This window comes from Dendropsophus ebraccatus, chromosome 3 (assembly GCF_027789765.1).
Source record: "Dendropsophus ebraccatus isolate aDenEbr1 chromosome 3, aDenEbr1.pat, whole genome shotgun sequence".
Classification (NCBI taxonomy): domain Eukaryota; kingdom Metazoa; phylum Chordata; class Amphibia; order Anura; family Hylidae; genus Dendropsophus; species Dendropsophus ebraccatus.
In genome coordinates this window covers 96,854,246-96,875,401 of record NC_091456.1, presented here as the reverse complement: position 1 = coordinate 96,875,401, position 21,156 = coordinate 96,854,246, and the positions used below count along the sequence as shown (strand labels likewise).

The window sequence follows — 21,156 nt, the reverse complement described above, 5'->3', positions numbered from 1 at the left end:
AGTTCTTTAGGATGCCTTCCCCCTCTTGTGGACGGATAAGGCGTTTAAGTACCTGGGTGTGGGTATTGTCCCAAACGTTTTTGCTTAATTTTGAACCCCTATTGGAGCGTTTCAAGGGTGACCTTTTAAAATGGGATAGGAAGGAATTTTCATGGATAGGACAGATAAATATATTAAAGATGAACTTGCTTCCACGCTTGCTCTATTTATTCTAGACAATTCCTGTCCTTATTCCCATGAAATTTTTTGCAGCACTCACAAAGGTCTTTTCCAGATTTGTCTGGAAATGTTCACGACCCCGCATTGCTAGGTCCACCTTGACAAGGTCTAAACTTGCGGGCAGGCTGGCATTGCCGGATCCTTTCCTATACTACCTTGCTGCTGTGGCCACTAGAGTACTGGACTGGTTCCATAATGGTTCGGTGAAGCTGTGGGTGGTGGTGAAGTCGGTGGTGGCAGACACGCCGCTCTCGTCCATTCTGTGGATGTATCCTGCTAGATGGCCACGTACACGTGTGGCATTATTTCCTTTTGTCTCTTCCATTAGGTGTCCGCCTTCTACTCACAGTTTCGGAAGGTGCCATTATTCACTGTTGGGGGGGCCATTATCCCCCCTCTTGCATAATCCAGATTTTTTTCTGGGGGGTTCTTCCTCCACCTTTTTGGGTGTTAGCTCTGATAAGCCTATCCTTATTAAACATTTTCTGACTGCTTGTGCTCTTAAGAGTTACAAGGCTATTGTTCCCGAAGGTGATAGATCTAGTGCCCTGGCGCTGCAATATAATCAGCTATTGCACTACTATAGCGTCAATAAGGCTCCCGTGCAGTTTCACAGATCGTTGACTTATTTTGAGGATCTGTGTGTGGTGGCTACATTCCCTACACACACAGTGTCTTTGATATATGCTATATTGCTCTCCTCCTCTAACCCCCTGCCTCCAGCGTTCCAGAGTGGCTGGGAGAAAGAACTTGCATGTGTGATTGCTCCTTCACTGTCGTATTTTTTTTTTTTTTTTTTTTGCAGAATCAATAGTCCAGGCGATTTTAAGAAACTTTGTATTTGGGTTTATTATCCAAATATGCCATTATCTGCATTTAAAAAGCCTTTTCCCAGGTCCGGGGGGGACCTGGGAAAAGGCTTTTTGAATGCAGATAATGGCATATTTGGATAATAAACCCAATTACAAAGTTTCTCCCTCCTCTTTTCCATCCACTTCAAAAAATCAGGAAATATTGACTTGTTGCATCAGACGTACCCAGTCTGTTCTAGGGAGAGGGGAGGGGGGAGGAGGGAGGAGGGAGTTAGCTGACAGCAGAAAGCAGATAGCAGAAAGCAGATAACAGAGGATTACAGGCAGGGAGCTGGGTGAATGCTGTAATCAGAGCTCAGAGAAGTCAGTGGTGACTGTCAGGGGAGATAGAGGGTGAGGTATTTGTAGATTAACTCTTTGTTGTCCTGTTTTGGTCTTTTATTTAACTCTCTCCATAGGAGAACAATGAAGATGGGGGAGAGTTTCAAACTGCTTTTTCATGATAAAAATGCATTTTTCGGCTAATAAACCCAATTACAAAGTTTCTTAAAGGGAACCAATCACCGGAAAAACGTATATAGAGCTTTTGAAATGTGCTGTTAGAGCACACAGCACACTTGCCACACGTGTTTCCATAGCCTTCGTGCCTTCCCCGTGTAAGCCGCAAAGTAACTTTATAAAACTGGCGCCCTGTATGCTAATTACCTGAGGTAGTCACCTGGGCGGTGTTCGGCTAGCAGGTAGTCACAGTCCCCTGGGCGTTCTACCGCTGTAATCACGCCCCTCTGGGCGTGATTCAAATGGCCGAGTAGCTGTGACATTCTGATGCCGGACGCCGCCGCACATGCGCAGTGCAGCCGCTTCCATTCCGGCGGTACTGCGCCTCTGCAGAATAGCCTCGAATAGCCTGTTAGCCGGAGTTCGAGGCTATTCTGCACAGGCGCAGTCCAACCGGAATGGAAGCAGCTGCACTGCGCATGTGCGGCGGCGGCCGGCATCAGTACGTAAGCGCGCCGACGTTGGGCACGGCGCGCTCCCGAGTGACGCCACAGCCACTCTGACATTTGAATCACGCCCAGAGGGGCGTGATTACAGCGGTAGAATGCCCAGGGGACCGTGACTACCTGCTAGCCGAACACCGCCCAGGTGACTACCTCAGGTAATTAGCATACAGGGCGCCAGTTTTATAAAGTTACTTTGCGGCTTACACGGGGAAGGCACGGAGGCTATGTAAACACGTGTGGCAAGTGTGCTGTGTGCTCTAACAGCACATTTCAAAAGCTCTATATGCTTTTTTCCAGTGATTGGTTCCCTTTAAAATCGCCTGGACTATTGATTTCTGCAAAAAAAAATTCACAACAGTGACATTTTAATTTGAGCTTTAGTAGTTTTCTGTCCTCTTTTGGGGTTACGGAGGACCACATTGGCAATCTTTTTTTTTTTTAATTATTTATTTTATTTTATTTCAATTCCAAAATATAAAACATTTAAGAAAAAGTATACATAATATTACAATCACCATAATCTCTCCACAATCCCACCCACCCCCTTTCCCAACCCCGGACCAAGCACGTATGGACTCCTAAGCGAGGGAGGAAGAGAAAAGAAAAAAAAAGGGGAACAATGCCAAACCCATAAAGAATATTACCTATATATCCACATCCCTAAACACCTTCATAATATTTCACCAGTTGCTCCCATTCGGCCAGACTTGGGGGCTGAGCTGATATCCATTTTCTCATAATTAGCAATTTTGCATAGAAAAACAACCTCAACACTCTCTCTCTTGTCTTCCCCGAGTGATTATATGATAAACTGGAGGTGTCGCCCAATATAGCTAATCGGAGGTCTACATCCATCTCTACTCCCGTACTGCCCGCTATCTTCTGGATCACCCCAGTCCAAAATTGTGTTCACATTGGCAATCTTTTCTTTTCTTTTCTTTCTTTCTTTCTTTCTTTCTTTCTTTCTTTCTTTCTTTCTTTCTTTCTTTCTTTCTTTCTTTCTTTCTTTCTCTCTTTCTTTCTTTCTTTCTTTCTTTCTTTCTTCTTGTTTCTCTTCATATTTTCTTTTCCTTGCATTCTGTTTTTTTTTTCTGTTTTTCATGTTCAAGCAGCTGTGATGTTGTGTTCTTAAAGGGATCCTGTGTGGATGTAATTGATTGCATTGCTATTTTGGAGGATCTCGTTGTCAAATTACAGCCCCTGAGTTGGTTGCTCACTGAGTGTAGGGGACATCCATTAGGTCCCAGGTGATTTTGTTTTGTACTCTAACTCATACTGTATTTGTAATTTTATTGCTACCCCCTTTTCTCTTATTACATTCTGTGATATGCTTGTGTAAACTTCTATCTTTCAATAAAACTTGTTGAATACAAAAAAAAAATCTTCTGTGCAATACAATAGTACTTTGGCAACTGTAGGTGCAGGTAAGAGGTAGTAGAAGTAGCATGTAGGCAAGAGGAAAGTGGAGTAGAGGAGCATCTTACGGACGCTGTCAAATGCAGCAGTGTACAGTGCCGTTATAGTGTAGTGAACAACGGAGAAGAAGAAGATACTCATATTCACGTATAAATACCCTTGATCTGACCGCCTTATGCCATATACTGTCGGGGTACCCATTCTGTTAGGGTAATACGAGGTCCCAGTTCCCTGCACTGGGTTGACAAGACTTCCCAGGATTTCTCAGAATAGCAGAGCGTTGCAGTAGGATACATAGGCGTTATCTGCAGCTTTGTCCTACTGGGGTCCTGTGTTGTGTAGAGAGTATCCCTGGCATAGACAAGGTGATCCTAAGAGGATGTCCTTCCTCCTGAGGAGACTAGCACTGCATGCTAGCGGTGTTTAACTGTATAAAAAGAATAAGTCTCTTGGTCCCTGTCAAGGGTCCTGGCCTGAGCCAGGCCCTGGCTTCACTGCAGCAGGAACTGTCTCTCTGTGTGTGTTTCTCACCACTGACTGAACAAGAAGACCACCCACCAGGAACTAACCTCCTTTTATCGGGGGAAACTAAACCTACCGGTGACTGGTGGGGCTGTGCGTGTAAGAGAAAGAGGAGCTAAGATAGGAGAAAGAAAGGAAGGGAAATACCTGCACCTATGATGGGATAGGAACAAACATGTGACAAATACATTTTCACCCAATGCTTCTTCCAGCTGTGCATAGTATAATAAATAGGAAAGACAGACCATGACCTAGTGGGGAAAAACACATAATACAGTCACTGGATTCCCTTTGTGAGAATGAGTTACTTTGCCCAGGTGCATAAAGACTTAGTGGCACACCTGTGCTGTGACACTACAATCCCAGCAAGGTAGGGGGTTAAGTAACCCCCCTTCCTTGCTGGGATGGGTGCAGAGCTGGGGGGAGAAGGGGGACCCTATTGATACTCACCCTGACAAGGGCTGTATTTACCACTAGGCACCCATGGTCCAGTGCCTAGGGCAACACCTTGCAGGGGGGCAGCGAAAGGGAGCAGGGGGAAGGAAACAACTTTTTTTGTTTTTATTTTTTTAGTCTCCCACCTCCCTTTCAGACTTTTTGAGGGGGGTAGGGGGGTATGGTAGTCCCTAGTAGTCATGTGCTGTTACCAGGATTATTGGCCATACGCCTATTGGTTACCGCATGAGGTTCTGGTTCCAGCTGCATGACACTGACACGACAAGGCACAAGTGTCATTTCAGCCAATCAGTGGGTGAAGCATTGTCCCTGATAAGCCACTGAGTGAATGAAGACCGGTGTGAGTTAACCCCCCCCCCCCCGCAACAGAGAACAGTCTGGCTCACAAGGGGTTCATTTAACTGCCATTCTGCCTCCCCAAGAACCAGGTAAAAAGGGCACTCTCTGTCTGCCACCCGCTCCAGCAAGGAAGGTTTTACCTAACCCTTTCCTTTCTGGAGCGAGTGCACTTGGGTTGGCATTTTGACCTTAACACGAACTTCAGTAGTGAAGTCCATGTTTGGGTAAAAACGCTGACCTGAAAAACACCCAAAGTACAAAAAAAAGACATCCACACATAAAGTTAAAAATGAAAGAAAAACGCAACCGCATAAACAAAAACACCATGCACTGCACTGGTGTTTTTTGGGGGGCGTAAAAACTTCAAACAAAAGTGCTGTGTGAGGGCACCCTAGAGCAGTGCTTCTCAAACTTTTTCTACTGGAGCCTCACCCAACAGACCAAGGAAATGCCTGGGCCTTACCAAACTGACCATGAGGGTGTCTGGGCCTCACCATCTGTGGTGGAAGTCCATTTAAAAGCTGAAATACTGCTAGGGCTAGCTTTTTACCCGTCCCCCAAGCTCTATATACTAATAAACCAAGTACAAAATAAATTAATAATGTTGCTAAAATGGAGATTTTTGCAAACAGCAAAAGGACTGTGCATATCATAGTTACTTTGTGAAAACTGGCTTACCAGCTGGGCCTCACCAACAACTAGGGGGTGCCTCACAGTTTGAGAAGCCCTGCCCTAGAGGGTGGGTCAAAGATCAAAACAGCCACACAAACTAGTTTCTGCTGGTAGTTCTCTAATGTCTGTGTCTAGGCTGGTTTTCTTATTTAATTAATTAACATTAAAGTGTCAGTGTCATGTCGCTCAAATGTCCTGGGAAACACAGGACTTCCTGTTTTCTGACAGTTTCCTGTTTTTTTGAGAAAAAAAAATCAGAAAACAGGAAGTGCTGTGTTTTCAATGATAACTTAAAAAGAAAAAAATTATGTTAATTGCAAACTTGCTTTACATCACATCTACTGTTGATTTTATATTTTGAAAGTTATAGCAACAGTGACACTTTAAGATATCCTTTACACTGAGGGGGGAATTTATTAGAAGTGGCATCTCATACACTGCTTTGATTTTCAATTAATATTTACTTTGCAACATTGTATTCTATTTCTATATCGATATTACTGATATAGGCTTTTGTCATTCACAACATACCTGTCCTTATGTGGGCACAGAGTCTAAATTCTCCATCTCAGGCACTTACACATGCATTTGCATCAATTAAACCCTTTAACGACGCATTACTGGTATACGCGTCATGTGGCCGTTAAGGGTGATCAGAGAGGACTCCCAGTGTAAGCCCTCTCTGAAGCCCGCGGTCCCCAGTTGCTGTGTGTGGCCAGGAACCACAGTATTGAGACGGACGGGACTCAGCGTCGGAATGACACTGATCCCGACTCGGCAATCCATGTAGATGGTCTGCAGCAGACCATTATAATAGAAAAACGATAAGGGAGAAACTGAACCTCTAAATAATCAATGTACAGAAAGAATCATTAGGAAAATATATCTTTATTGATTTAATGTTTCAATAAATTTTTATTGACAAAAGGTTTTTTTTCAGTTTTTAGACAATACAACAAGTTTGAGATGAAAAGTTATCATAACAGAAGCTGAGATATGCTCTAGAAAGAACACAGTATAAAATAAAAAGAGATAAACAATAGAGGTTTTCAAACACATAACATAATGCAAACAGTAGACAGAAGGGCACAAGACGTGCGCTATTAGCCCAATAAAAGTATAAGCACAGTGATATGATCCACCGAACAAGCTAGTTAGGAAGCGACCAGCTAAAGAGAGGGACACACCACAGAGAACAAAGAAGAAAACAAGGCTAAAATTATGGGCATCAACACAGCAAATATTGACTAGAACAGTAACACAGAAATGACAAACATCTACTCAAGCGTCTTTATGACGCAACACAAACAGACAATGCCAACTCTAGATGGAAAAAGAGTTATATGCGTGGGGGCACTGAGTCCAGTTCAAAACCGAGGAGGAAATATAAGGAGATGGTATAATAAGTTCCGCCAGCTTGTGGGTCGCTGTAGATTGAAAGGCAAAGTCATAGTCACAATCATATGGGAGTTCAATCAGAAGAGCCACTTTTCTCAGCCAGTGATGGTGTAGAAACCCGATGTTGACGGTATGCTAGATTCCGGTCGTCCAGAAGAGAAAGACCCATCCGCAAGTCATCTACGATAAATGTGTCAGCTCCTTTAAAGACCTGCAATCGTCCCAGGGAGGCCCATTTATAGCGAATGGGATTGTCTCTCAGAACCGACGTAAAAGGGGTCAATGATTTGCGCCACCCAAGCGTGGCCGCTGACAGATCAGGGTAAACCGAAATTGTCTCCTGTTTATTTGCAAAGCCGCGACGCTGCCTGTTAGCTGCAAGAATCGCTTCCTAGCATTAAAGTGGTGCAATCTGACAATCGTGTCTCTAGGGGCAGCAGTAGGCAGTTGTTTAGGTCGGGGTATGCGTCGTATCGAGTCAATAGTAAGCTCCTCAGGAGAGTAGGTAGGTAAGAGATCTTTGATAAGAGTCTGGACAACTTTAGGCAGTTCAGGAGCCAGCACAGATTCCAGTATCCCCCTTATTTTTATGTTATTAATTCTAGAACGGTCATCCACTTGGCTTAGTATAGTATGCAGGTGTTTCACTTCTGTATCCAATTCCTGGTAATCATCCCGTAAAGCATTGTAATTGTCAACAACTGTAACCATATTGTCTTCCAATTTTTGAACTTTTTGGGCTATGGTATGAATAGCGCCCTCAATAGCAGCCACAGTTCACGCAAGACCCTCGTTAATGGAGGAGATCAGCGTAAGGAGTATTCTTCTCAGAGAGTCTGGTTCCGAGGGAACCGAAGTGTCACACAAAACATCAAGCCACCTAATCGTCGCATTGTCAATGGCAACAGATGGAAAGCATACGGCTGGGGCTCTTGGTGGTTGAATGTAAGCGGCCTTGTCAGCAACCGGGACTATGGAGGGTCTAGGGGTAATAGAGGGGCTAGAAGGCGCTGGCCCTGGACCAGTCTTAGAGGAGAGTTTCCGCCTGCAGCGCCGTGTGGAGGCCCCTGTAGCAGAAGATGGGGACTGCTGGTTGATGGCAAGAGAAGAACTTACAGTTGACCGCCCCAATGTACTATGTCTCGGGCGTTGAGAAGTGTCGGCTGACGCCGGCAAGGCCTCCTCCGGGAGCCGCTCTGCCGTCTCAGCCTCTGCCGGAGAGGTCTGCCACACCGCTCCGGCAGCCGCGCTTAGCAAGTCCAGGAATGGTGCAGCGAAGAGGCCCGTGCCATGCTGTGGAGCCGTCGCGACGTAGAGAGAGGCTTGTTGTCTTCTCCGGCCGGCTGCCGTTGCTTTCCGGGATATAAGAGTCCTCTTGCGGGAGAGGTAGAAAGTTAGTCTGTCAGGCTGTAAAAGTAGTAAGTCCAATCGGTGGAGTAATAGCTGAGTAGAAGCTGAAGCAGGAGCTCTGCGGAACACATCCTCTCTCCTCGGCGGCTAAACCACACCACCTCTTTATTGATTTAAAACACATGATCAAATTAATGCAAAGGGAAACAGTGAATTACGACTGGAAAGATGTTTAAAAACAACAACAACGAACATACAAACAGGGGGTAGTGCAGGTGGACCAATGACACACACCCATGTGTGTTTCTTCTAAAGATGATAAATATAACAATACAAAATAGTAACAGACAATATATTACCAGAGTGGAAATAGTAAAGATGTCCACAGGCAGCCCCCACCCCGACGTACGTTTCGGCTATGTCCTTGGTCCACCTGCACTACCCCCCGCTTGTATGTTCTTTGTTGTTGTTGTTTTTAAACATCTTTCCAGTCGTGATTCACTGTTTCCCTTTGCATTAATTTGATCATGTGTTTTAAATCAATAAAGATATATTTTCCTAATGACTCTTTCTGTACATTGATTATTTAGAGGTTCAGTTTCTCCCTTATCGGTTTGCTAGTCTGTCATTAGAACCCTATACTTTTGTGTAAGCACTAAATACTAAGTCCTCCATCCATAGTATGAGGGTTTTTTCTGGGTTGGGGGAGATCTGCGAGACTTATGTTTTGTCTATAAGGTACTGAAAGAAAGAACAGATTGTGGCGCAAAAAATGACACTGTACACAGCCCCATAGACCAAACAATAAAAGCGTTATAAGGAAGGGAATAGAGCAATTTTAAACACATTTAGTTTTATTTTTAAAGGTTAAAAAGTTATACAAGTTACATATCGTTGTAATGGTACTGACTTGAGGAACATAGGTAACATGTCAGTTATACCATCGAGCGAATGGCATAAATACGAAACCCCTCGAAATAAAAGGAATTGCGCATTTTTTTCAAATTTCACTGCACATATAATTTTTTTTCTCTTTTTTTCAGCATATTTTATAGAAAAATTAAGTCTGTATTTGTAAAGTATAATTGGTGTTGCAAAAAATTAGGGCTCATGTGGGTCTGTAGGGGGAAATATGCAAGCGCAGTGGCCTTTTAAACATAAGGAGGAAAAAACTAAGGCACAAAAATTAAAACTGGCTCCGTCCTTAAGGGGTTAAAGGGAACCTACTATATAAACATAATTTTTATCCACATGAAAAGTATTGAAGCTATTTTCTATTGAAATGTTCAGAATTTTATTTTTGGATTGTTACATCTGAGCAGCCTGAAAATTATCAGTGTTTATGACATCTAGAATTTCACAGAAAAAAAAGACTACATTGATTAAACTATAATTACACTACATGTATTCCCCATATATACAACAAGATTGTATCTAACTATTTTATATTTTCTATCATTCAGATTTATGGTTCAGCAACATTCGAAATTTGTGCAAAAGATATGATGCCGGTTGACTACTCCGAACATTTCCGTGGGACAGTGAATATTTGGGCCACGGTGACTGCTGTGGATGGGAGCAAGCAAGTCACTTTTGATGACAACACTCCAGTTCAGAAGCAACTGATTGATATAAAATATACCAAGGACACACGCAAACAGTTCAAACCAGGCCTTCCTTACCAAGGCAAAGTAAGTTATGACAAAGGGATATAAATTAGACACTTGCCTCATGTATCCATACATTGAAATTTATGCAGCATTTAGACAAATCCTATCCACTTTTGCTCTGTACATCATTACTAGCAGACTAATTGCACATAAAAAAGGATAATTTTAGCTCTAAAATTCCTTCTTGGTTAGGTTGAGGTAACATATCCAGATGGAAGTCCTGCAGATGGAGTGACTGTGCGAATGAAAGCTGAACTTACCCCAAAGGACAATGTATATACCAGTGAGCTTGTATCCAAAAATGGCTTGGTAGAGTTTCAGATACCTTCTATCCCAGTGGCAGCTCAGTATGTATGGCTTGAGGTAAGACTATATGTTACTGTATTATTGGGTAATTCTGGTTAACCAGAGAAACCAAAATATATATTATTCATTTGGTTTCCTGTCTGCTATATGTATGTCCTGCTGATCCTATTTTTTCTTTTTCAAAGTCAAAGGTTATAGCCATTGAAGGGAAAACTACAGAAGATCAATATTTGCCAAACTACTTATCTATAAGTAGCTGGTATTCTCCAAGCAAGTGCCACCTTCTTATTCAGCCACCTGATAAACCACTGCTGGTGAGAATAGGGAATGCTTCATCATTTATTAAAACATCATCATTATTTTCCACTATGGTTTGAATTTCAGAAAAACAATATTAGAGTAGAATTTAAGATGTTAAAGGGGTACTCGGGTATCAGAAAATTTGATTTAAATAAGGCTATCACCCCAACATATGTTTTATTATTATAGTGTTATCACAAATTGTACTGGCTTCAGCAAGCTTTTGCATGATTCACCCCTGACAGAGAGATGTGTAGTTTATTCTGTTTCAATGTGTTATAGTGTGTGAAGTGTGTTTAAAGAATGCTGCCTTATTCTGAAGCAGACAGGGAATGACCACAGCAGGTGCTGAAACTTAAAAAAAATGAACATCCTGCAGAAGAATACCACATTGCTTATTAGTCTGTCCTAGTCCTGAAACCAGAAAAAATCTAAAATCTATTATATTTATTTATTTTTTTTTTTTTGGGGGGGGGAGTCTTTTTACATCATAGTCCTAGTCCCTCTACCCTGCCTATTCCACTTCCCACTTTTGCCAATTTGCTGCCTAAAGAAGTATATCAGCCTTTGATAGCTGAACATTATTTGTCAGTGAAACATAACCTTAAACAAATACAAGTAAATTATTTTATTTAACAGCAAATGTTTTTCCAGTTCAAGTAGTGGAAAAAAAATCTGGATTCGGCTTGTAATTTGCATAAAGTAAAAATGTTGTGAGGCCATCCTCTAAATGGGATGTGTCTATATTTTTAGCCTAGGTTCACATACAGTAAAATAAACCGTAATTCTGAGTGAAAATAAAACAATGTGTGAACAGATGAAAAAATAATGAGCATATTCACTAGTTGAAATTACGGCTGTTGGAGGTCATTCACAAGTTCTGTGATTTATGGACCCTACGGAGTATGAAGCTGTGAAGTAGAATAACAGTGAAGTGAAGTCCAGTGAATATTTAAGCCTGAAGGTCTATTATTTTACTACACAGCATCATGCACCATAGGGTCCGTAAATTGCGGAGTGTGTGAATAAGTCCTAATTCTATATGGTGTATGCACCTCCAGACCATTTTCTTTCAACTTCAATTTAGCACATTAACACATTAAAAATACAGCTGTATTTTACCTCAAGATTACGACTGTATTTTTATTTTATTTTACGTTGTATGAACATCGCCTAAATCTTCTGATCTTTGCAAAATCTATATTGAAGTCTCTAATAATCACTTAAATCCTCCTTATCCATTATATTTATTTCTGGTGTATTTGAGTTATGTTGTTTTTTATTTGACTCTCTTGTAAACCTACTTCGTTGTATATTGACATTGGGAATGTAAAGGATTTTGCATTATGAGTATTGTCATTTATTTCACGTCTCTTAATGGCAGGTGGGTGAGGATGCCCTGATTGCTCTGAAGTCCACCTGTCCGTGTAATTTCACTTTGCATTACGAGGTGGCATCTCGTGGAAACCTAGTGCTTTCTGGGAAACAGTCGCTAAATATCACACTACAGCGGGCAAAGAGATCATCATCTATTACGTTTGACAAGGATTTCAACAAAACAGCAGAGAATGAGGCGGGTAAGCTTTCTTAGTGTAACAAATTTCTTCTCCTTTAGGCTATGTTCACACTCTGTATGTGTGCGGCTGTAATTTTTATGCGTCTGGAAATGTGCGGCTGAAACTGCGGCCGTGGGAAAAAATAGACATGCGGCTGAAAACATACGGTCATTTACTTGGAAATCTGGTTCAACTAAAAATAACAAATAAAATCTTAAGAAAGTGATGCAAACACCTCTGGGAAAGCAGGGAAACAGTTTTCCTGAATTGCTATTACCGGGGTTTGCGATCCTCTGCAGTATGCCGATGCCAACGAAGATGTGTTTTATTAATTAAATATTAATTAGTACAGGAAGCTCCAGTAAGCCGTTAATTCATATTGCCGGCAATAGAGCATTCTGTACTAATTATCACTTTACTTTAATTAAAACATCAAATGTTTCTTCTAATTATGTTATCACAATAGCATTATTAGAAGAAACATTTAGAATTATATGTGCGCTCAGCTGATTGGCTGATCGGCTCAGCGGACATATAATTAGCGGGTCCGCAGCACAGTGACTTCATTGTGCTGCGGACCAGCAAAGAGGACACATCGAGGTGAGTATAGAGCTCTCCCCACCCCCTCCCCTGCACTGCACCCCTCCCAGCAAGGAAGGGGGGTCACTTAACCCCTTCCTTGCTGGGATGGGTGCAGTCTGACATCAGTCTGGCCCCCAAGGGGTTAAGGGGGATGCAATACATCCTCCCTTAACCCCTTGGGGGCCAGACTGTAAGCGGCGATCTGTAAAGATGCTGCATACTGTAAGGTGCACAACACCGCTCACAATGATGGGTGTTGTGCTCCTGTTTGTGTGTTTTTTGTGTGTTTCTCCCTTTTTGTTTTTCAGATATCGGTATCCTGTGGATTACGTCGGATTCGGTGGACTACGTCGATGACCAGCGGTTGTTTGTTGTTGTTTTTTTAATAAAATGGTCAATGAGGGGTGTGGGGGTGTTTTTATTTTAATAAAATATTTTTTTAACTTGTGTCTTGTCTTTATTTCTTTACTTTATAGACTTAGTAGTGGAAGCCGTCTAATAGACGGAATCCATTACTAAGTCGGGGCCTAGTGTTAGCCGGTATAAAATGGCTAACACTAACCCCCCATTATTACCCCAGTACCCAATGCCACCAGGGGTACTGGAAAGAGCCGGGTGCCAGTGGTCCCGGAGCGTCAGAATTGACGCTCCTGGACCGGGCGGCAGCAGGCTGGTAAGATTTAGGCTGGGGAGGGCCTAAAACAATGGCTCTTCCCACCCTGGTGTTACCAGGCTGCTGTCGTTTGGTTTTTAACCCGGCTGGTTATAAAAATAGGGGGGACCCTATGCAGGTTTTTTTTAATTATTTATTTATTTAAAAAAAAACCCGCATAGGGTCCCCCCTATTTTTATAACCAGCCGGGTTAAAAACCAAACGACAGCAGCCTGGTAACACCAGGGTGGGAAGAGCCATTGGTTTAGGCCCTTCCCAGCCTAAATCTTACCAGCCTGCTGCCGCCTGGTCCAGGAGCGCCAATTTTGACACTCCGGGACCACTGGCACCCGGCTCTTCCCAGTACCCCTGGTGGCATTGGGTACTGGGGTAATAATGGGGGGTTAGTGTTAGCCATTTTATACCGGCTAACACTAGGCCCCGACTTAGTAATGGATTCCGTCTATTAGACGGCTTCCACTACTAAGTCTATAAAGTAAAGAAATAAAGACAAGACACAAGTTAAAAAAATATTTTATTCAAATGAAAACACCCCCACACCCTTCATTGACCATTTTATTAAAAAAAAAAAAAAACAACCGCTGGTCATCGACGTAGTCCACGGAATCCGACGTAATCCACAGGATACCGATATCTGAAAAACAAAAAGGGAGAAACACACAAAAAACACACAAACAGGAGCACAACACCCATCATTGTGAGCGGTGTTGTGCACCTTACAGTATGCAGCATCTTTACAGATCGCTGCTTACAGTCTGGCCCCCAAGGGGTTAAGGGAGGATGTATTGCATCCCCCTTAACCCCTTGGGGGCCAGACTGATGTCAGACTGCACCCATCCCAGCAAGGAAGGGTTTGAGTAACCCCCCTTCCTTGCTGGGAGGGGTGCAGTGCTTGGGAGAGGGTGGGGAGAGCTCTATACTCACCCCGATGTTGCCTCTTCGCTGGTCCGCAGCACAATGAAGTCACTGCGGACCCGCTAATTATATGTGCGCTCAGCCGATCAGCCAATCAGCTGAGCGCACATATAATTCTAAATGTTTCTTCTAATAATGCTATTGTGATAACATAATTAGAAGAAACATTTGATGTTTTAATTGAAGTAAAGTGATGATTAGTACAGAATGCTCTATTTCCGGCAATATGAATTAACGGCTTACTGGAGCTTCCTGTACTAATTAATATTTAATTAATAAAACACATTTTCGTTGAAATAAAATCAGTTTCGTTGTTCAATAATTTAATTTAAACGAATCCATCATTGTGCAATTAAATATACTGTCGAAAAATAAATATATATATAAATATACATTTATTTATATATATATTTATTTTAACAGTATATTTAATTGCACAATGATGGATTCGTTAGAATTAAATTATTGAACAACGAAAGGGACTTTATTACGAAGAAAATGTGTTTTATTAATTTAATATATTAACTATTAGAGGCATCGGCATTCAGCATCATTGCCGGCTATTTTTGAAGTACTCCGTACGGACCGCCTGTCAATCCACGGCCGCATTTCCAGCCGCAAACAATGGTCTTGTTCATTTTTTACGGGTCCGTTTACGATCGGGCCGTAGATTCATACATAGTGTGCACTGTGCAGCCGTATATCGTGTACTTTCCAGCGTACGAATGAACTGGAAAAATCCGGCCGATGATTTACCGCCCGCAATACAGCCGCACAGATACAGAGTGTGATCCTAGCCTAATTCTGTAAATATTAGATCTAAGGCCTTAATAGCTTTCTATACTGTTAATGATTCACAGGACCTTTTTTTTAAGGGGAACCTGTCCGTGGTTTCCTGCTGCTTGAACAATGGTCAGCATCAAACAGAGACAGGCTCACTTAAAGGGGTTATCCAGTGCTACAAAAACATGGCCACTTTCTTTCAGAGACAACACGACTCTTGTCTCCAGTTCAGGTGGGGTTTGCAATTAGGCTCCATTCACTTCAATGGAACTGAGCAGCAAAACCCCGCCCAAGCTGGAGACAAGAGTGGAGCTGTCTCTGGAAGAAAGTGGCAATGTTTTTGTAGCGCTGGATAACCCCTTTAAGACAACAAGCTATGATTAACTCTGAAACACTTGATCATTTTAGTAAAATCATAAGATTGGGACCCACCAAGAATGGAGCAACTCGTCATGGGGGGGGGGGGGGCAGTCCTTGCAGCTGCTTGCTGTATCATCGACCTTAATTACCAGGTCTCTTGCTATGCACACATATGGAGAGGTATCACTCAAGGTTGACAGGTTGGAGAGCCGTTGCCGAGATTGCTCCAGACTTACTACCATGGCAGCTTTTTTAACCTATGACTTCTCTGAAACTCACAAGTGTTTCCAAGTTAATCATACATTATTGTGTTACAGCTCCCTGCCTTTGTTTCATGATGCTGTGCAGATCCCCTGCAGTCATGGAGTACATGTAGTTGGCGTTACATGGAACAAAGAGCCAAAGCTCTTAAGGGCAGTGTAAAAGAAAAAAATATGCTGGCCTTCACTCTTCTAATTTGTTTTCTTCTTCTTAATTTATGCATAAAAAAACAAACAGAGGATGTGTGCTGGGTCTTTTGCAAAAGAAAATAGAAGGAAGCGTGAGTGCTGAAATAGCTGCTGAATAGCAGTTTAGATCCTCTGCAGCCAACATGTCTGCTAGTTTATTTATTGTTGTTTTCTATAAGAATTACCACTGGAATACCTAGGTATACCTATAACTACATAGCAACTTCAGGACATACACAGTTATTATGGACAGTGTAATTGGGGTCATATAATCACTTAACTTTGGATTAAGGCAGACAGGTATCCTTTGAATAAGATAAAATACGTATGGACAAATGTTGGCTTAAGTTACTTTAACACTACTAAACACTTGCCTTTTTTAAACCCTTTAAAGAGTGTGCCCACTTTTAGGCATCTTTTATAAATGAGTACTAATTATTCCAGTCAGTTACTTACTGTTACAATGATGACCCACTGCAGCCCCGTTCTTTGGTTCTGTAGCTCCACCCCGTGCTTATCCCGCCTCCTGTGCAACCGATCGGCACCTCTATCTATGAGATAGCTGCCTATGACAAAGGCACAGTAACTATATTGGTACTCATTTACAAAAAATGGCCAAAGGCGGACAACCGCTTTTTAAAGTCTTTTTTTTTTTCAGGAGGCAATGATACTGGTTCAATAGACCCTTTACTGCAGCAGCAATTCTCATACCATTAAGGTGATTTGTGTTCTGCAGCCCTATTTACCTAAATGGGCTTCATGTGCATGGACATTGCTGTGTCAGGTATTGCAATGTAGTGATTGCCTCTGACCTTTATAATCTGTTCAAGGTAGTCCTGTGCATGGACAGACAACATCTTAAAGGGAACCTGTCATCAAGACTATGCTATCTAATCTATAGACATCATGTTATAGAGCAGAAAGAACTGAGCAGATTGATATATATCTTTGTCGGAAAAGATCTAGCATAACTTTATAAATTGTTCAATGAAATCCCTGATCTTTCCATGCTAAAGAGTCCAGTCAAGAGTGTCACTCAACAGACTGGACTCTCTGAAATCTCCATTGTTTCCATGCTAACCAATAAATTACAAGTTATCCTGAATCTTTTTACTATAAAGATTCATATCGATCGGCTCAGTTCCTTCTGCTCTATAACATGATATTAATATTTTAGGTAGCATTTTTATGGTGACAGGTTCCCTTTAATGATTATGTTTCAGTATCATCATGCAATTTATTATTTCCCCATAATGTATTAGTGAGCCACGAAAGTTATATTTGCCTAGCTAGATGTAATCCACATCTATAGTGTGAAGTATCCAAAGGCCTCAATGAGCCAAACTTATGCCAAAGTGGTTTCATTTTGGGATGCTTTTCATAGATAAGCACCTCTATAATGTTTTCTTCTTAAACATTTCTATGGAATATTGTAAGCTGCTGGGCTACAGTTTAGTATAAAAACCGACTTTGGTATAGAATAAGATATATGGCAGATGCCATACAATTGCATACGTTTTGCACACTGTTTTTCTTGATAAAACTATAAGGCCATAAATGGGGTGTCATGGCCTATTACTGGGGGATCCAACTGCTCGGACCCCTCCCAATTCTAAGAAAGGAGACACAGTCCCGCAAATAATTGAGTGCTCACAGCACTTGTGTGGACATCGTGGCCTGCGCTACATTTATTCTTTGCAGTGAATATGGGGGAAGGGGGCTAGGACATTAGAATGCCCCTTTAATTTGTGAAGTCGTTGTTACTCTTCATATATATATATATATTAGTTGTAACATTTCAGTATTCTACACCTAAATAAAAAGATGATGCTAAAGGCTGATTCGCCTCTGCCCTCACAATTGAAGTCTGGATTCTAAAAGGTCTTTCCTTCTGATCCATTCTAGTAACACACTTGTTGGTTTTCCATTTGATGTCATTCAGCATTGCGGTTTGTATTACATTTCAGTCATCAGGACATGATGTTTTGCTGGGTGGTTATGTAATATCTATTAGAAATGTTTTAGCTGTTATGGTTTCTTCCAGCACCAACAGATCTCTCATCTACGGACTCTGAGGTGTGGATGACACATGTTCGCTTTCCTATAACTCATGTTATGGCCCCTCTGAGCCGTTTATTAGTTTATTATGTAAGGGAGAATGGAGAAGGAGTTACTGACAGCACCCAACTTCTGATAAAACCAACGTTTGAAAACCAGGTAATTTCAATATTTGTAAACTGGAAACAGTGTCCATTTAATGTGGGAAGAAGGGTCTTCAAAAGCTTTAGTATATAAATACATAATCACCTGCTTTACAGGATCCCATATGCATCTTAAACCTAGCATTCTTTCAAATTTTTTCTACTCATTCCTTTACATAACAGTTTTTGGTGAACTCTTCTATAAAGACGTATGTACTTATTTCCATTGCTATACAGGTCTCCATGGCTCTTTCTTCCAATGACACTAAGCCGGGTGATGTGATCGATATTAGAGTTAAAGCTACTAAGGGAAGCTGTGTGTGCGTGGCCACTGTGGATAAAAGTCTCTACCTCTTGCGCAATGGTTTTCAAGTAACTCCTGAGCAGGTTAGTACACATTATTAGGTTTATTGTATTATGGAAACTGAGAATGCTGTCTGAAGAAGTAATTTCCTTGTTTTTTTGCTCACTATCAATTATAACCCTAAAGGGCCTTTAACACAGGCCTATTATAAGCAAGCAGCGTTGCCAGAAACAATAATCAGCCTGTGTAAAAGTAAAAAGTGATCAGTCGAGGAGTATAAAACATCCAATCCTTGGCTGATCGCATCTTTTGCACTGCTTTAAAACTTTTTTTTTATTGACTGCACATTTTCCTGTGTAAGCAAAAAATGTGCAGCTGATAGCAAAAGCACATGTATGCATATATCAGTGCTGCACGCAGTGCATACTTACCATCAGCACTGCTATGTACTCCACCACTATCAGCTTCTGTCCTGCTGTGTCTTCAGGACGTATGTAACAAAAGATTAAGTATGGAATATTGTAGCATGCTTCTTTTTTTCATAGAGTGTATTCTGTAGAAAAATGTTGTATTCTGTTGTAAAGATATGGTATGTTAGCCTATAGTTGACAGATGCCATTTTATGGTATGTGCAGAGAGGTACAAAAAGAATCGGTTTGATCCCATGTAACGGTGCTGCTCCACAACACAATCCAAGGTGCACTGATAGAAACCAATGCTCTTTATTTATGTATAGAAACACTTAGTTGAATCACCTTGTATTGTGATGTTACACAGGATCAAACCTCTTCTTTCTGTACCTCTCTGCACCTACTGTGATGATCCCCATTTTTTGGAGGAGTATCCCAGACCAAAGATCTCCATGCCAACAGCCCACTTTCACCACACCAGCAAGGGGTGATATGCATCAAGCCCAAGGGGCTGAAAGGTGAGAGTCCATTGTGACTTCCCTTTTAACCTTTTTTTGTTAACAGGATTACACAAAGCGTTGCCCTCTGCCTTCTTTTTTCTCTTCTTACATATATTCTATGGTATGTGTCACAGACAGGGCCAGCTGCATTGAGGGCCAGATTTTGCTTCTGGCCCTCAATGTAGCCCACATATAGTATTGGGCCCCTTTGTGCAGTCCCCATACAGTATAGGCCCCCTAATGTGCAGCAGACCCCATATAGTATAGAATACCCCAGGCCAGCAATCCCCATAATACAGTCCCCTCACTAGGCTCTGGAGGGTGACAACAGCCACATATTGTAGCAGATGTGCCTAGGCACGGCACATCTGATACCAATGGCTTTTAAAGAACTAAAGCATATGCTTCCTGATCAACTGACCCCCTCTATACAGAGAAGCCTCTTGTGACCTCAGGCACAACACACTAACAATGGCTTCTCGCTTTGTCAATCAGGGCGCCCTAGTTAACTATAGGAATCATATTAGACATGCTTAAAGGTAAAAGGGGGTGGTGCAGCATTAACCCCCGACTCTTGCCCAGGTTAGCTGGGAGCTGGTTCCCCTTTTGATTGATGTGGCCAGCCCTGGTCACAGGCATACTTTCAATTGGTGCATCATTAAGTTATCAATAGCTTTACGTGACACAACAGTTAAACCAATGCTATTATAGGCAATGGGTGGCATCTGTCACCCATGTATATTAATAGTGCCTAGTATAGTAATTAAAGAAAAACTGGAACATTCTTGAAATCATTCCAATCACCCCTAGCAAAACTTTACGGTCCTTTATGCTGACAGAGAACTGCACATATAATCGCTAATGTACATTTTAGTAGAGGAGAATTCAGCTTTGTCCACCCCCTTGATTGTAGGAATCCCTGTCTACAGACAGTAGCTCTGGTAACTATATATTCCATGATGCTCTGCCAAGGCAGGGTGCAGTTTCAATATAACTGCATAGAGGTAGAGAGATGGCTGTTTAGCTGGAATGAGGCTCACATCATCTACAGGAAGCAGCCTAGAAGAGATTCTGTAAAAACAGCCATTGTCTATTAATGCATTCCGAGACTGTCAAAATAAAAATACCCTGGCACATTCTGCAGCATTAGACATCATGAAGCTCATTTATTTAAATTGTATAATTTGGCTCCTACAGATATTCCAGGAACTGGCTTCCTTTGATGTCTCTGATGCTTTTGGGACAGGGAAGGAAGAAGGACATTTTTGGTGGCCAGGACTGGGATCCCAGAGGAGGCGGCGGCGTTCATCAGTTTTTCCATGGCACTGGGACATTACTAAAGATGCACGCTTTGCTTTTACAGTAAGTGGCTAACCCAGAAATTAAAGGGGTATTCCAATCTATAACAATTCTGGGTAAACTTTACACATTCAAATGTAGTGGCAAGAGGTGACTGGAATTATGGAAGCAGCCAAGCACATAACTCCCATGGAAATGGATGGAAATTAATTAAATAGTGTAGATTGCAGTGTCACATGGTAAGATTATTTGACTGTTATTTCTTTACACACGGCAACTGTCCTAAATTATATCTTTGTATCTTAACAAAATGGTTGCCATTAAATATTCAATGTCAGTACAGGATGATAGCATACCCTGCTGAATCTATCTGGTCAGAGCCCTTAGTTGAGCTCCAGCCTTTAGACTCATTCAGACAAAATTTGACTCTTCAGACTCGTTTGGAAATTAAAGATGAAAAATGGCTGAAAGAATTGGATATCGTGAAGCAGACAATTCAAGGGAATATATCATTACTAACACTTAATAAGGGGAACCAAAACATTTTGTGCACTTGCTACTGTGAAGCAAATACAAGTATCACAAAGCTTTTTATTGATGTTACCAAAGTTAGAAGGGTGTATAACCATAGACCATTAACATATGCCTAACTTGCGATGT

At 41.7% G+C, this 21,156-nt stretch overlaps 1 protein-coding gene across 2 annotated transcripts in view; it reads left to right on the top strand.

The window, feature by feature from the left end:
* CPAMD8 (C3 and PZP like alpha-2-macroglobulin domain containing 8) overlaps nucleotides 1-21,156 on the top strand; it is a 131,672-nt gene that overhangs the window by 57,911 nt on the left and 52,605 nt on the right. For both annotated transcript variants that reach the window (XM_069962282.1, XM_069962281.1), the window contains exons 11-17: nucleotides 9,652-9,879; nucleotides 10,051-10,221; nucleotides 10,350-10,478; nucleotides 11,849-12,041; nucleotides 17,827-17,999; nucleotides 18,221-18,370; nucleotides 20,395-20,559. In XM_069962282.1, the coding sequence (XP_069818383.1) occupies nucleotides 9,652-9,879; nucleotides 10,051-10,221; nucleotides 10,350-10,478; nucleotides 11,849-12,041; nucleotides 17,827-17,999; nucleotides 18,221-18,370; nucleotides 20,395-20,559 (1,209 nt within the window). The remainder of the gene's footprint in view (nucleotides 1-9,651; nucleotides 9,880-10,050; nucleotides 10,222-10,349; nucleotides 10,479-11,848; nucleotides 12,042-17,826; nucleotides 18,000-18,220; nucleotides 18,371-20,394; nucleotides 20,560-21,156) is intronic.